Below are 16,042 nucleotides of genomic sequence, written 5' to 3'. Positions count from 1 at the left end.
TTGCATGGCATAGCATTGTGTCTGTCCCATTGGTTGACTATAGCCCTGACTACATGGGAAAGGGAGAACTCTAAGCAGAAAGCACCAACAGATCTTGTTTTTACCCATAATCTACGAGGTGTGGCAGGCCCAATGTGTTGGGAGAAAAGGACTCTGTCCAATCAGCAGGGCCACGTTGGCCCAGTGGACATCGACTTCTAGGAGGCTCCAGCAACACAATCACGGGAGCTCCTGGAACGTTGAGGTCACTGGAGTTGACACTAGATTTCTGCAGGGAGCTGGAGCCAGAGTGGGAGAAGTGGGAAGAGATGGGAGAGGCCCCTGGGAATCAAGAGAGATTCCACCTGTAGATGATCTGATTACTCCTTGTTCTATTTATCAGGTCCTTGGGATTCCCAAGAGGCAAGAGTACTTGGAGTACTTGGCACGATGCCTGGCACCAAGAAATATGCAGTAAGTATATTTTAAATGGATGGATGAATTGATGAGTGAGGGTGTGGGTACCTGCATGCCACAGGAGCCTTCTTTCATCGCATGTGTCTTCCTGGAGCCTCTAGTAACTTCACAGGAAAGAGCAGAACTGGGACATGACTAGTAGGGTCTTGTCCTGATTCCTTTGTCCTGTCCTGTTGTCCTGTGCAGGAGAGAAATGCTGAGTGAGCAAGTGCTGTGAGCCCTGCTCATCCACCTCCAGAGGGCTCGGAGAGTTTCTGCTAACTTTTTTCCCCTTGTGTTTCCTCTCTTCTTCAATAGCATGCAATATTGAAATGTCACCCTCATTCATTACCTCCCCCTTTTCTACACCAAAACCTTGGGTAATGCGAGTGAGACAGCTAATTTTAACAGCCAACTCTTATACTGTGTTTACTATGTGCTAGTCTCTGACTCAAATTATCTACCTATTTAATTATCTTTTTAATACTGAAACCAGGTAGGTATATTAAGCCCTTTGTACAAGTGAGGAAACTGAGTTAACACAGTTTAGTAACTTGCCTGGGACCATGGAACTTGTAAGAAGATCAGTTGCGATTTGAACCAGGAAGTCCATGCACTGAAACACTATACCTTTCCTTGGCATGTACATGGATGTGTTCACTGAAGTGTCACATAAAGCACAGAAAAGTGCACAAATCAAGCGTGTGACTCAATGAATGTTCACAAAGTGAGCACACCTGGGAAACCAGCACCCAACTCAACGAACAGAACACTCCTGGAGTTCCCAACATATATCTTCCCAATCTCTACCCCGTCCCCACCAAGAGATACCACTGTCCTGACTTCTCTCACCATTCTCCTGGGGGTTTCTTCCTTGTCTTCCTATTTTAATCACATTTCTATTTCAAGTATCATGGGGTCTGTTGCTTAAGCTAAAAATATTCTGTCTTTCAGGAGTGGAGGTGGGGGTGGTTGGAGAGAAAACATTCCCTAGATAAGAGAAATAATGGAGGGTAGGAAAGTTAGGGGGCAGTTGCTGCATTTCCCCTCATTCTCTTTGCTGGTTCATGTGAGGTTCCACTCCTTCCTCCGTCCTCCTCTCTCAGGACTACATCTCCCAGCAGGCTGTGCTCTGACAGCTCTCGGATTTAAATAGGATTCTGGGCTAGGCTTAGAGCCAGGCTGTTGCTGAGAGCTCTGAGAGGAGCTAGAAGAGGGAGAAGCAGCCAGAAGCAGACAAGAGTTGGAGGCAGACCAGGAGCCCGAACCCGAGTTAGAGTCGAAGGTGTTTTTACTAAGGAGCAGAAACTAAAGAAGTTGAAAAGATGATGGTTATCTTGGGACTGCTCACCTCCTTCCTTTCCTTCCTGTGTGTGATAGCTCCATCCATCAGGTTTGTCTTAATTTCAGTGACTCATACAGTATTTTATAAATCCCTAAATTGGGAGCCATGGAACTCGTAAGTAGATGAATTCTCTCTCGGCTGCTGAAAGAAGAGGAAGGGATAGAGGTTAAGGGAGAGTCAGGGCAGAAGAAACAGAAAGGAAAGAGGTAATTATGGAAGCCATGAAGGAAAGTAAGGAGGAAGCACCTGGGCTGGGAGTAGAGGGGCTGATGTGAATGCTGATGCTAGTGGAAGGCTGAGTGGATGAGTGTTAAGTTGCTTGACAGACAATTCAGGGGAAAGTCCTTCTCTTTCACTCTGTTCCCCTGGGTTCCTTGGAAGGTCTTCCTTTCTTCACTGTTTCAAGTTAAGGTGGCCCTGCTGGCTTACTATGGGTGGTCATTGCTGAGGGACTCATTAAGTACCAGGCATTTGGGAAAGGAAACAAACTCTCTTTCCTCAACTAAAGATGTTTTGGGATGGCTCTTTTGCTGTGGGATTTCTGGAAGTGTCAAAGAAACGTGTGTCTGAGTAGAGAATTTTCAAATTGCTGATGGTAAAGAAGGTTACAATGGACATATGAGGGACAGAGTGTTGCTCTGGGTCCTGGCATAGAAACCTGGGTTCACATTATACTTTTGCCACTATTAACAAGTGACTTGAACTTCTTTGAGCCTCATTTCCCGCCCCCACTGTAATATGGGGTTAATAAGAGAGCGGTTGGTTGAGAGGATTAAAATAAATTCCCTCCGGAAAGTGCCGGACAGTTAAATGGTGCTCAGAAAATCATCTGTCCCCACCTCTCATCCTCTTTTTGGAACTTGTCAAGTTAACTTTATGTAAAAAGATGCTCTCTGCACAGAGGTCTGAAAAGAGAGGGTTTCTCAGTGTGCTGATAGCTAGAATGGAATCTCTGAAGATGGCAAAAATAACCCACACCAAAAACATGTGAAGATGCTGGCTCTCTAAAACTGGAGAGGGAGCCCAAGAGCCACATTTGTATGTGGGACCCTCTGACGTGCCATTCCTCAGCTATTCACTGTTGGTGCTTTTTGAAGACGGAGGGCTCAGGACCAGCGAATCCTTTAATGCTCTTTGCATGTTTTAATGCAGGTTAGAGGCGGCAGCTGACCTCCAGGAACCTCTAGAGATAAGAGCTTTGTTATCTTTATCTAATAAGGAAGGTCTCCCTGGGCTCCAGCTCAAGAGCACTTCCACTGTTTGCCTAGATGGCCATTTGTAGCTTCTGGACACATGACCTTCCGACCTGAGCTGACGATCAGGGGACCCCCTCCCTCACTGGGAACACGTCCCCTGGAGATTAGCTTGTTTAGGTCTCCCGATGACAACTGTAAGAAATTCTTCTTTGAGGCTGGACGGGTGTTATGTATCTCAGTCTGGGGTTGGGAAGGATGGCGCATGAGTGCTTTTGCTTCCCTCGCCTATAGGAAGTTCTTCGCTGGTGGGGTTTGTAGCACAGACGTGCAGCTTCCTGGGAAGATAGTGGTGATCACTGGCGCCAACACTGGCATCGGCAAGGAGACGGCCAGAGAGCTCGCTCGCAGAGGCAAGTCCCTCCACTTCCATGTCCACAGGGCAGCACCTCCTGCCTTTCTCACCCGGGCTCTGCCCACATTTCCTTGTCTTTTCTCTCTGGGCTTGGAGGCTCTGGTCAGGACTTCAAGGAACATGGGATTCAGGCCCAGCTGTGACGCCAACTCAATCTGTGGCCTTAAACAAACTTCCCTTCCTCCCTGCTCCGTGACTGTTTGTCTTATCGAAAGTAAGACAAACAATGATGTCCGTGTACAGTGTTGGTCAAGTCCCTTATTCTAAAAGGAGATTCTAAGCAACATTAAATATCAGAGTGTAAAAACCTGGGTTCCCAGCCGAAGTTAAGCTAGTAGCAAGGAGAACGAGCAGGGCTGCAGTGAGACTCCTGAAGAGTGGCACTACAACACTCACTGCTTTAGGGGTGGCTGGAGAACGCTCTGTGTGCCAGCCCCAAGCTCACTTACTCTACTCTCTCAGCCTACGGTCTGAGCACATTGCCCTCTTTTTTTGCCCCAGGAGCCAGAGTATACATTGCCTGCCGAGATGTACTCAAGGGGGAGTCTGCTGCCAGTGAAATCCGAGCTGATACAAAGAACTCCCAGGTGCTGGTGCGGAAACTGGACCTATCGGATACCAAATCCATCAGAGCCTTTGCTGAGGGCTTTCTGGCAGGTAAGGCCCTGGTGGGTAGCCAGAAAAGCAAGAAGCCGGGTGTGGGAGGGGTTGCCCCACCCAGACCTGTCTCTGACCCTTACATCAGAACCATCATGGATTCCACTGGACGGGTTCTGCCACATGAACCAGCAGGGCAGGGAATGGGCAAGGGGATGGCAGGTGGACCAGCTGGGCAGGATCCTTATCATCCTTTTGCCTTTGCAATGGGAATGTTGGAGGTATCAGCTCCCTGTCTGGGCTTGTACCTTGGCATCAAGGTGTGGCCCTGATGCCACTCTCTTCTTTCATTCTGAGAAGCAGCCTTCTGTGGCCACAGGCACCAAATGAGGTTGTGTTGCTGCCAAAATTCTTGTGTATCTTGGAAAATATCCAGTTTTTACTAATGACTATGAAATCCATGAGGTTTAGGGACCATGCCTGTCCTGTTTTACCACTGTATGCCCAGCAGAGTGGGCCTGGCCCAGAGTCAGTACTCAGTACATATTTGCTGAATGAATGAATGAATGAATGGTGTCCAGGGAGATATCAATTACTAAAGTTAGAAACCCAAATAACAGTGGTTACTGAATATCACTAAAATAGGTCCAAAGGCAAGAAGTACATACTCAGGACTGTGCTGGGCAGCTAGCAGACTTCTTGCTAACTACAGGGTCTCCTTGATTGTGTTACAGAGGAAAAGCAGCTCCATATTCTGATCAACAATGCAGGAGTGATGATGTGTCCATATTCCAAGACAGCTGATGGCTTTGAAACCCACCTGGGAGTCAACCACCTGGGTAAGTATTTCTGAGTGACTGAAAAGCAAGGCTGACCCCATCTTGTTCTCTGTAGGTATAGATGACCGTACACTAGTGCTGGTCCTACTGGAGGCCAGGGTTCCAATAGACTGGACATACTGGATTTTTGTCCACTATCCCTCTCCTGACTAGTCCAAAAAAGTGAGGTCCTCCTACACATACCATTAAAAAAACCCCAATTATCAGAGGGAAAGGAGGGTGGGGGGAGGTAGGAAAGGGTATGAGGGGATAAATGATGATGGAAGGAAACTTGACTTGTGTTGAACGCACAATACAATAACAGATGATGTATTATAGAATTGTATACATGAAACCTATATAATTTTATTAACCAATGTCACCCCAATCTATAATAATAAAAGTGTAATATGCTAATTAGACCAGACGTCCTTCCTTTCTTCCGGACAAAGCCGCAGTGGGCAGGGGGTGAGGGGTGGGGGGTGGGAACCCACAGCAGAGACCCTGCAGCCCGCAGAGGCCCTGTGGCCGCAGCGGCGGCAGGCTGGGGGCTGGGGCCAAGGCCCTTGCACGAATTTCGTGCATCGGGCCTCTAGTAAATTCAATAATAAATTAAAAAGAAAAAGAAAAAAAGAAACCCCATAACTTTGAAGATACCAGGAAGAAAAATGCCATTCTTGGATGAGGCTGTGGTAGCACGAGGCTTGCCAAGCAGAGCCAGGCATGGGGGCTGCAGGAGCCTGTGTTTGGCTGGAGGGAGTCACATCTATAACTGAGGGTTCAGAAAGCCAAGGGTTGGTCGATGGAGGAGGCAAACCCTGAAGACTTGAGGTATGAGAGAGGCTGGGGTTCAGAGTTCAAGGTGATGGCTCTAGAGAGGAGATCATGGAATATGTTCTCTGATCCTAGACAAATGTAATTTTCCCTAACTCTTCCACTCTTCCCTCTGTACACGGGTGTACCTGGACCCACAGTTGTGTGAGCATGGCCATAGTGGGGTCAGAAGCCAGCAGGTAGCCTTTCTCCTAACTGGGGCAGGGGCAGAGGTTCAAACAAGTACAGATTAAGTCTATATTGCCTCACCTATAGTCTAGCTCTGGCCCTTGCCTTAAAGAATTCACTAACTCAGACTGCCTGACCATTAGCACTGAGTTACATAAAAATTTGTTCGCACCCAGAAGATAGGGAGCTAATGCTGAAGTCCTGTCCTCAGCTCCCACATCCTGAGCCTTGGCAGCCACTCCACTCTTTAAAAACAAAAAAAATTAAAAAATATATATATTTTTTAATTGATTTCAGAGAGGAAGGGAGAGGGAGAGAGAGCTAGAAACATCAATGACGAGAGAAAATCATTGATTGGCTTCCTCCTGTGTGCCCCTTACTGGGGATCGAGCCTGCAACCTGGGCATGTGCCCTTGACCGGAATCGAATGGAACCCTTCAGTCCGCAGGCCGACACTCTACCCACTGAGCCAAACCAGCCAGGGCAGCCACTCCACTCTTCAATCTTCCCTGCTGGCTCTCCTTGCAGGCCACTTCCTTCTCACCCACTTGCTCCTGGAGCGGCTGAAGGAGTCTGCTCCTGCCCGGGTGGTGAACCTGTCATCAGTGGTCCACATTGCTGGCAAGATTCGCTTCCACGACCTCCAGGGTGAGAAGCGCTACAGCCGCGGTTTTGCTTATTGTCACAGCAAGCTGGCCAATGTGCTTTTTACTCGTGAGCTGGCCAAAAAGCTCCAAGGTAAGTCGGGAGAAAGGGCCAGGGTTCAGGTAGTGAGAGCGGGGTTTTCAGTCCGGATTAGAGGTTCACAGAAATTTCTGAACACCTCAGACATGGACACTACAGTGGTAGGTAGCTCTATGCCCTGAGGAGGATGCCCTTGGGAAACTTAAAACTGAGTAACAGTTAGGAACCTAGGAAGTTACCTTACATTTATGTCAAATCTTATATCTATTATCTGATATTATTTTTCACAACAACCTCTTGCAACAGGCAGAGCCGGTATTATTATTATATGGGTCCAAACCGAGGTCCAAAGAAGCAGCCAGCCCAGGTTTATACAGCTTTCAATCCAGGGTACTTCCTTCTGAGTGCTATTTGCTGAGATTCACGTGGTTAGCTGAGCAAGAGAGGTGCCACTGCCCGGAGTCAGGGAGCTAGGGCTGGACGTCACCCCCTGGGTCTGAGTTCTTGCTCTAACACATGGTAGCCACGTGTGTATAAGGACATGTCCCTTTATCTTCTCCTGACTTCATCCCCTCAACTTTAAAATGAGGTGAGGCCTCTCTTAATCCTATGATCCTTTCCCTTCCTGGAGTTTTACTTGAGTTGCTGGCTTTGGGATCTGGAAATCATGGGGACTATTTGCTACGCTGAATAAGCCAGAGTTCAGGAACAATGGTATTTGATATCAGAACACAGAAGGTAGAAGAATAGGGCAACCATTAAAAGAAATAATAATAATGACAATAATAATTGAGAGCTTTGTGTGTGCCATGGACTATACATGTCTTAACTCATTTAATACAACATTCCTATGAGGTAGGTGGTACTGTTTTCCCCTGCTCTACAAGCAAACAAACAAGATAGGCACAGATATATATATGAAACTTGAAAAAACGAACAGAAGAGACCAGCACAGATATATATGCAGCTTGACCAAGCAAGTTTCCTAGCTGAGCCAGGATTTAAATCCAGACAGTCCAGCTCTGGAGTCCATGCTCTTTACATCAGAGTTCAGACCTTGACCTTGCAACCTGCTAAGGTATGACCTTGGGCAATCTTAACTTAACCTCACTGTGATGAGACTTCAGCTTTTTCCACAGTAAATGGGCATCTTAATAGAACTTACCTCATAAGCCTCTTGGAGAAGCAAATGAGATAATGCAGGTAAAGCACGTAGTAGTCTCTTGCACATACTAAGTACTAAAAATAGTGGAGGCACCAGGGGTGTCTGGGGGGCATGTTAACCCCCATCATCTTCATCAACACCCCTCAATCTACACCTCATAAAATGTGCTTGCCCGGCAAATGCGGCTCAAGCCACTAACTTCCTTTCTTTCAACCACATTGCTTCCCTTAAGTCAGGGGTGGGAAACCTTCTTTCTGCCAAGGGCCATTTGGATATTTATAACATCATTCGCCGGCCATGCAAAAATATCACTTTAAAAATTAGCCTGCTATATTTGGTCATATATTTAATTAACTCACCCCTAATGCCTTGGCAGGGCCAGACCAAATGATTTCACGGGCCTTATACAGCCCACAGGTCAGATGTTCCCTACCTCTGCATGCCCTTCCTATAGAAATTCCAAAGATGCCACTGTCAGTAGTTGATACTACTACTACTGCTACGAGTAGTAGTATTAGTAGTGCAACTAGTACATGTTGTTGTTTCTATTATTAACTAGAGGCCCGGTGCACGAAATTCATGAATGGGGGGGGCGGGTGTCCCTCATCCTGGCCTGCACCCTCTCCAATCTGGGACATCCGTCTCATAATCTGGGACCGCTGGCTCCTAACCGCTTGCCTGCCTGCCTTCCTGATCGCCCCTAACTGCCTCTGCCTGCCTGCCTGATCACCCCTAACTGCCTCTGTCTGCCTGCCTGATCCCCCCTAACCGCTCCCCTGCCAGCCTGATCGCCCCTAACTGCCCTTCTCTGCCGGCCTGATCACCCCCTAACTGCTCTCCCCTGCTGGACTGATCGCCCCTAACTGCTTGCTCCCCTGCTGGCCTGATCGCCCTTAACTGCCTCTGCCTCGGCCCCTGCCACTGTGGCTTTGTTCGAAAGGAGGTCAGACATCCAGAAGATGTCCAGTTGACCTGGTCTAATTAGCATATTACCCTTTTATTAGTATAGATACTTAAATCACAGAGAAAGATGACATCGACATAGAAGCACCTTTAACCAAGCATTCATTTTGGAGCACAGAAGGCTGAGAAGGCTATAGATCTTTCTGGAAGAGATCAATTAATTACTAGCCAGATTTTACCTGGCTAGGGGTGGCACCTTCTAAATCTCGGGGTTCTGTTTTTCGAGTCCCTTTTTCTCACTTAAGCATTTTGCAGCAGGAGGTGAGCTGTTTCGGGGGCTCAGAGTATGTCCCTGCTTTAACTGTGCTCTCTTTGCCCTAGGCACAGGGGTCACCACCTACTCGGTGCACCCGGGCATCGTCCGCTCCGAGCTGGTCCGCCACTCCTTCCTGATGTGCCTGCTCTGGCGGCTCTTCTCCCCGTTCCTCAAGTCAGCACGGGAGGGGGCGCAAACCAGCCTGCACTGTGCCCTGGCTGAGGGTCTGGAGCCCCTGAGCGGCAAGTACTTCAGGTGCGTGGAGGCAGTGCAGGCTCTCGCCCCACCTGTGTACGGTGACACTCACCGTTCCCTGGGCTTTGCACCCCAGGTGGCCGAGTTTGCACCTCATAGCAGAATCCAAGTTTGGTTTGGGCCTGCAAACCAAATGCTGTAACTTTTCCAAGGGAACTTACATTAGAAACTTGGCAAGAGTTGCTTTCCTGGCTCTATTTTATATCTGTGTGCCATGTTTCCAGGAAAGAAAGCTTTGTAGCTTTCTGAGAGCTGTAAGAGAAGGCTGTCCCCGTTGACTGTGCCTTGGGAAGGATGTTAGCAGGCTCCCTCGTTGAACCTTTGGCTGACTTTTCCATGCATTCCTTAATACCAGGGCAAGGCCACACTCCCCAGGGTGGACTCTGTCTCCCCAGGCTGCCAAGATCGGCACTATCTGTTTCAATATAGAAATAGACATTTCAGTGTTGAGTCTTATCACAAATTCAGTTTGGGAATAAAGGGGAGCCTGGGATTAAAAGAGGGAAACACTATATATCTACTTCTATACAAACAGAGCAGAGAAGAGTGTAAAGAAAAGTAATTAACGCATAGGCATTTCTTCTTTATCAGAACCGCATTTTCCATGAATGCAGGCAATGAACTGCAGGATTGGTGGTAATACCTATGACTGTGTCACCCATGAAACTGTAGTATTTTCATGCCCCATTGCAGTTGCAGATTTCTCAAAATGTCACTTCTGCTCGCCACTACTTGGAAATCCGGTGGTTAGTAGACCCAGTGCTAGCTCTTGTTATGGATTATATTAGTAAAGAAGCTTATGTGTTACTATGCCATAGATTTTTTACAATATTTAAAGACTGCATTCCAATACAGTTGGTTTCTTTTCCTGCAACCTATTTTATACATTTAGAAATGTATTCTGAGAAAGAGGCCATAAACTTTTCCGGACTGTCAATTTCCACTCCTGGATGTTTACATTCTTTCTTTGCCCTCCAGTGACTGCAAGAAGGCCTGGGTGTCTCCAAGGGCCCGAAATAACAAAACTGCTGAGCGTCTGTGGGCCGTCAGCTGTGAGCTTCTAGGAATTCAATGGAAGTAGAGCTGGTAGAAGAGCCATGGCTTTATCAGGTCTGGTCCGTGCCATCATGAAGGGGGACCAAGAAGGCCAACCCTGAGGATGGTCCTCCCGGCTGGCTGCTGCTGTGAATCCTGTCCTCTGATTCTCCTGACCCTTCTGGAAACCTCTGTATACCCAACCCTCTTGTGAGGCTGGCTCGTGGCACAGATGTTCACATCTACAGAGCATTCTTCTCCAAGACTTGCAGTCGGCCTCCCTCTCGGGGCAGGAGGAGGAGGCAGATGCCAGGCTGAGCACAGGGATGGCAAAAGAGCCTGGGAAACTGGGTCAGTTTCCTCACCGGTACTAGAAATGCCAGTCAGCTGAGGTGGCAGGAGCACCAGCGTTACGTATTTCCAGGGACTATAGACTCAAACTTTTGACTAATCTCTCCTCTTTAAATTCTGGTCACAACTCTGGAGTCTGGACCAACTCAGGAAAATCTTGGCTTAACCTTGGCCAACTTTGGTTCCTTCCTCTGAGCACCCTGGAGTCCCTGCATGAAGCTGGGCCTTCCCATTCTCTTTTTCCACTTTTTTAAAAATTGAAAAAAAAATTTCTAGCTTTATTGAGATATAATTTTTAATCATGTAGATGGTTTCATTTTCCAAAGCATTCCCTTCACCTCATATTTTTAATAGTTTGTTGATTTTTTTTTTTTAAAAAAGACAGGAAGGAAGAGGGAGAGAGAGATATAAACATCAATGATGAGAGAGAATCATTGATTGGCTGCCTCCTGTACACCGCATACTGGGGATCAGGCCCACAACCCAGGCATATGTCTTTGCCCGGGGAATTGAACCGGCTACCTCCTGGTGCACCGGACAATACCCAACCAACTGAGCCACACTAGCCAGGGCTTTACCTCAATTTTTAGAGGAAATAGACTACACATCCCATTGCCTTACTTATTTTCTCAGGGTAGCAAGAGAGAAATGGAACAAAATGGGAAGCCAGCCTTCTATTTTAGTGAGTAGTATCTCACCCTACTCACAACCCATAACCTTGTTATAATGTCACATCTTATAATGCATTATTAGGATGGTGTAAAATAAGATGTTTCAATTGGATATTTCCTCAAGTTTTATTCCAGCTCTCTCATTTATTATCTAAGAAGTAATGGAAGTGACTTCAATTATACATATGCTACATTTCACTATAGATTAAGGCACGAGGGAATGTGGGAATTGATTGAATTTGATACATAGATGCAGAAAAACCACGCTCTGATAAACCCTCTACCTGAAATTATAGGTCTCTCTCTGGCCTCCCTGCTCTCCTGTGCTGCAGCCCTGGGTGACCTGCTGCTTGCCTCAAGTGCTGAAGTCACCAAGAAGAGGTAGAGAGATGACCTAATCTGTGAGCCAATTGACCCACGAAGTCAGGTTATTGGTTTCTGTTCTAAAGCATCCACAGGGCATCTGGTGACAAAAATGCCCTTTTCATCCATAGCAAGTAGACTTTTTTTAAAAAAAATCCTTTTTATTAAGGAAATTTTTAAATAGAAAAAAATAGAGCAAATGGTATTATGAATCCCCATGTACCTGCCTGTCATCCAGCTTCAGCATTAATGTTCTGTCAGTCTTGTTTCATCTATATTTCCTCCAGGACATTTTTTGGGGGTGGGGTGGGATATTTGAAAGCACATTCTAAACATCACACATTCATTCATAAATACTTTAATGTGTGTATCTAAATAAGGACATTTGTTTGTTCATTTGTTTGTTACTAAATCACAACGCTCTATATGAATGAAAAAGGGCCTATGCAATAACCCTGACAAGCACAGGGTGTTCTGATCTCAAAGTCCTAACTGAACAGGTTATAGCAGGCAGTCACATCGCAGGTCTATAGCTTCCTTAGCAAAGGTGTGTTTTTTTTTAATCCTCACCTGAGGATATGCTTATTGATTTGAGAGAGAGAGAGAGAGAGAGAGAGAGAGAGAGAGAGATTGATGTGAGAGAGAAACATCGATCGGATCGGTTGCCTCCTGTATGCTCTCCAACCAGGAACCAAACCTGCAACCTGGGCATGTGCCCTGACCGGGAATCAAACCTGCGACCTTTGGTGTATTGTACCAACTGAGCAACACCAGCCAGGCTAGCAAAGCTCAATCTTTACCTTAAGTGAGCGCTGTCCATTGCTCTTATGCGTCTAGGATAATATGTCTTTGAAATGTCAGAGTAATTTTATTTTCTGGACCTCTCTTAGGCACAACTACCGGCACCAGAGCACAAGACCACAGAATCCCTCTTGTTATCTTGTTCCCCGTATACCATTTCTATGTGCTGTGAATGTTTACTAACTATTCCCTACCCACCAATGTAAAAGTGTTTCTCCATTTGCCTTTTATTCAATCCTATGTTTCTCTCCCCACCCCCTAGCCTAGCCCATGTTTTCTCCCACCTCCTTAATCTACCACCAGTGGATTTCATGTAACCCTCTTATGACTCCTCCTTTGATTTTAGTGTATAAAATAAGCTGCAAAACTGCCATTCTCTGGAGCATTTTCTCAAGCTGTTAAGATTTTGCTTCCTGTTATATGTCATCAGTTTGGCTCAAATAAACTCATAACAACTCTCTATAGTTTTGAACTTTTCTTATGCTGACATGTAACTGCTAACAACATGAATAATTCCTGGGTATCATTTACTACTTGAAGTTCAAGTTTCCTTGGTTGTCTCACAGAAGTCTTTTTACCACTGGTTTGTTTAAATCAGGGAAAGAGAGATGATTCTCCTGGGAAAAAAAAGAAGAAGAAGTGGAAGTTTCCCCCCCAGAAGCCCAGCAAATCTTCTTGTGCCTCATTGGCCTGAATAAGTACTGGGCCCTCTCCTGAACCGATCCCTATGGCTAAGGATGGGCTATGTTAATTGGCTTAAGCCAATCACATCCCACACCTGAAGCTGGGGTCCATCTCACCCACTCCACCCAGTGGGGAAGAATAGTAGCTGATACAAAGCACTTAGGTTACTTAGGATTAGCAGTCCCCACAGGTACCCTCTAGGGCAGCTACCATTGCTATCCCCGCTTTACTGACTGGCACTGAGAAGGTAAGTAGCTTGCCCAAGTTCACAAGGTTGATACATGGTAGAGTGGACCCTGGTAGTCTGACTCTAGAACCAACGTTTTTAACAGCCATGCTCTGTGGCTTCCCAAGGTGGAGGAAGCAACACATTCCCTCAAGGAAAACTCAGGGAACATGAATGAGCGGAGGGGTGAGGGGAGCGCTGGGGAAGCAACCAATATGTGCTCCCTCCTGAGACCCGGGGCCTCCTAGGCTGTTGGGTCCACTGGGAACCTGGTGAAGAAGGAAGGGGGGAAAAAGGAGGAGGGTGGAAACAGGAAAAGGCCATGCAAGGGTGGGAGACAGGGCTGGTGAGGAGCATGCATGGCATTGATGATCCTGGATTTCTCCCCTGGGCTGGAAGAATAAGCCAACATCGAAAACCGGGGGCACGCAGGGCTGCTGTCATGCAGGAGGAGAGCAAGCAGACCGTGAGTGTGAGAGCAAAGATTCACACCTGGGTAAGTGTTTAAGAGATAAGCAATGCAAACACTGAGGCAAGAGGCATGGGCTTGGGGTGAGGGCTTTGATGCATGTCAGAGATGGCTGGTTGTAGGTGGAAGAAACAAAGCCATGCCTGGGCGGCAAGGAGTTGGCTCCAGCTGCCACTTCCAGGCAGTACACTGGCATTGCTGTCGGTAGCAGAGGGTTTTTGAGTAAACCTGCTCACAGGCTGGGTTCTTCCACTTCCACACATTCAACTACAGTCCTTTTTATTAAATTGGATGCTTCTCTCTATAGACCTTTTTTTTTTTTTTTCAGAGAGAACAGAATGCTAACACATTCAAAAGATTGTTCCTTAACATATATGGGATCCTTATATTATGTGTGCTTAGAACCCTTTGGACTATTACATTTTATAATTTTTCATGTTTGTCAAACTACTTGTTAGTAGGATTGGCTTAATAAAGGCCATCCTATTCTTGATTTGTGGCAAATATCTGAAATCTGAAAGACCTTTTTGTATTTTCTCTAAGATACACAGAGACCTGGGGGCCGAGTGCTGGGGACAGAGGGCTCATAGCCTCAACCTGAAGCAGAGGGGCGGGGCGATAGTAAGACAGCAGGGCCTGGAACTCAGGGCCAAGCCAGGAGTCTACACGTAGGATCCGCAGGGTCTATAAATGCTAGGAGGAAAGCAATTTGAGTGAGACCCCAGCACCCAAGAGGGAAGAACTTTGCTTTCCCACAGCTTAATGGCCTTAGAAACTTTGGGGGGCTGAGGGCTGACGTTAAGGTCACAGTGTTTGGTGGAGAAATCCTTCCCTTTGAGTTTCAGGGCAGGGGAGCATTGCCTGCATTATCATCTAACCATGGTCTCTGGAAAACACAAAAATCGCCCCAATTCTACTTTCCTCATCACAACGTCCATACTGTACATACTCTTCCTTCCTAAAGAATGGCTCTACTTGAAGTATGCGTCATTTCCTGCCCTCCTGGCAGGTGGCACAGCTCAGCCGGATCAAAGTAGTACAGGAGTGGGGTGCTTACTTCTAACCTCATTGAAAGAAGTCTGTGGCCCTGGCTGGTTTGGCTCAATGGATAGAGCGTTGGCCTGCGGATTGAAGGGACATGGATTTGATTCCAGTCAAGGGCACATGCCCAGGTTGCCGGGTCGATCCCCAGTAGGGGGCGTGCAAGAGGCAGCAGATCAGTGATTCTCTTTCCTCATTGATGTTTCGATCTCCCTCTCCCTACCTCTCTGAAATCAACAAAATGTATTTTAAAAATAATAAAAAATAAAAAAGTCTGTGCAATATTAGCTGGCCAGGGAAAGTATTTTAAATCTGAAGTTTTCTATTTTATTTCGAATTGTTGGGTGCACTTATACTTAACAGTAGTGACACCAAATATGCAAGAGTTAAGCAGCAAAGAATGCCAAAAAGAAAAAAATGTGAGTATTGGTTTTACATGTTGTTGGCATTTTCAAAATGTTGAACAATAGTTGTTCCCCTTGCTTAGAGTCTAGGCTCTGCCACTTCTCATCGTGGTCAGGTGCTCCCACAAGACTCAGCCTCCCACAGCACTGCTCCCTGGGAACCATCTCACAATCCGGCTTCATCTTGTCTCTGTGTAGCTGACTGTCCAACACCGAAAGTGTTGTCTAGTCAGCTCAGCCTGGGCAAGGAACAGGTGCCAGCCTTGGCCTCCTGTCATGTTTCCAGAAGAGACTTGCCTCACATTAACTACCCAGCAAGGGAAAGAAAGGCCTTAGCTCAGCATAAATGACACTGGGAATCCCGTGGCTGAGTCACCATTCAACCTTCCCATCTCTGCTCCTTAGATTTTCCCATGACCACAGAGGCCATTTCTCTTGAAATCTGTTTGTGCTATGGATGTGGCTTCCTGCCTGGTAGAGTGCCCTTAGGATACAGGAGGCAAGATCTGGATGAGAAGGGCTCAGGGATTACAGTCATCCTAGACTTCTCTGCTACAAGGTGCTTCTCTAGCTGCCCCAGGCCCGCTGCCTTCGCTATTCCTGGCTTCTGTTAAGCTCTGAAACCATTGGCTAGGCTAGTCCAGGTGGGAAAAAACTTTCCCTCTGGCTTGACAGACACTGGCCTAAATTTCTTCAACATAAAACTTGTCTGGGACCCTAATGGAAAAGGAAACAAAAGAGACGTTTGAAAATCAAGAGGCAAATAGTTCCAGAGCATAGATTGCCTATGTGATGTCTAACCGCACAGATGACCGTGGCTAGCACCTGGCCCTTGTCTGATTCAACTCTGTATTCATCATGGAGAATCT

At 46.7% G+C, this 16,042-nt stretch overlaps 1 protein-coding gene across 1 annotated transcript; it reads left to right on the top strand.

Moving 5' to 3' along the window:
• The first annotated feature begins 1,625 nt into the window (after window positions 1–1,625).
• On the top strand, window positions 1,626–10,879 carry RDH12 (retinol dehydrogenase 12). The gene is made up of 7 exons (XM_059692633.1): window positions 1,626–1,828; window positions 3,268–3,386; window positions 3,890–4,045; window positions 4,720–4,824; window positions 6,334–6,543; window positions 8,939–9,128; window positions 10,107–10,879. Exons 1-7 carry the CDS (start codon window positions 1,761–1,763, stop codon window positions 10,207–10,209), a joined length of 951 nt encoding a protein of 316 aa, XP_059548616.1. The 5' UTR covers window positions 1,626–1,760; the 3' UTR covers window positions 10,210–10,879.
• Window positions 10,880–16,042: the final 5,163 nt, after the last annotated feature.

Source organism: Myotis daubentonii, chromosome 1 (assembly GCF_963259705.1).
Source record: "Myotis daubentonii chromosome 1, mMyoDau2.1, whole genome shotgun sequence".
Taxonomy (NCBI): domain Eukaryota; kingdom Metazoa; phylum Chordata; class Mammalia; order Chiroptera; family Vespertilionidae; genus Myotis; species Myotis daubentonii.
The sequence above is the reverse complement of the archived record's forward strand: the minus strand, read 5'-3'. Positions and strand labels throughout refer to the sequence as shown.

Excerpts from the sequence above, each read along its gene's own strand:
- RDH12 (XM_059692633.1), top strand. The coding sequence starts at position 1,761 with ATGATGGTTATCTTGGGACTGCTCACCTCCTTCCTTTCCTTCCTGTGT. Across the intron at positions 3,387-3,889 it reads CAGAGAGCTCGCTCGCAGAG|GAGCCAGAGTATACATTGCC; the intron begins GCAAGTCCCTCC and ends TTTTTGCCCCAG. Across the intron at positions 6,544-8,938 it reads GCTGGCCAAAAAGCTCCAAG|GCACAGGGGTCACCACCTAC; the intron begins GTAAGTCGGGAG and ends TCTTTGCCCTAG.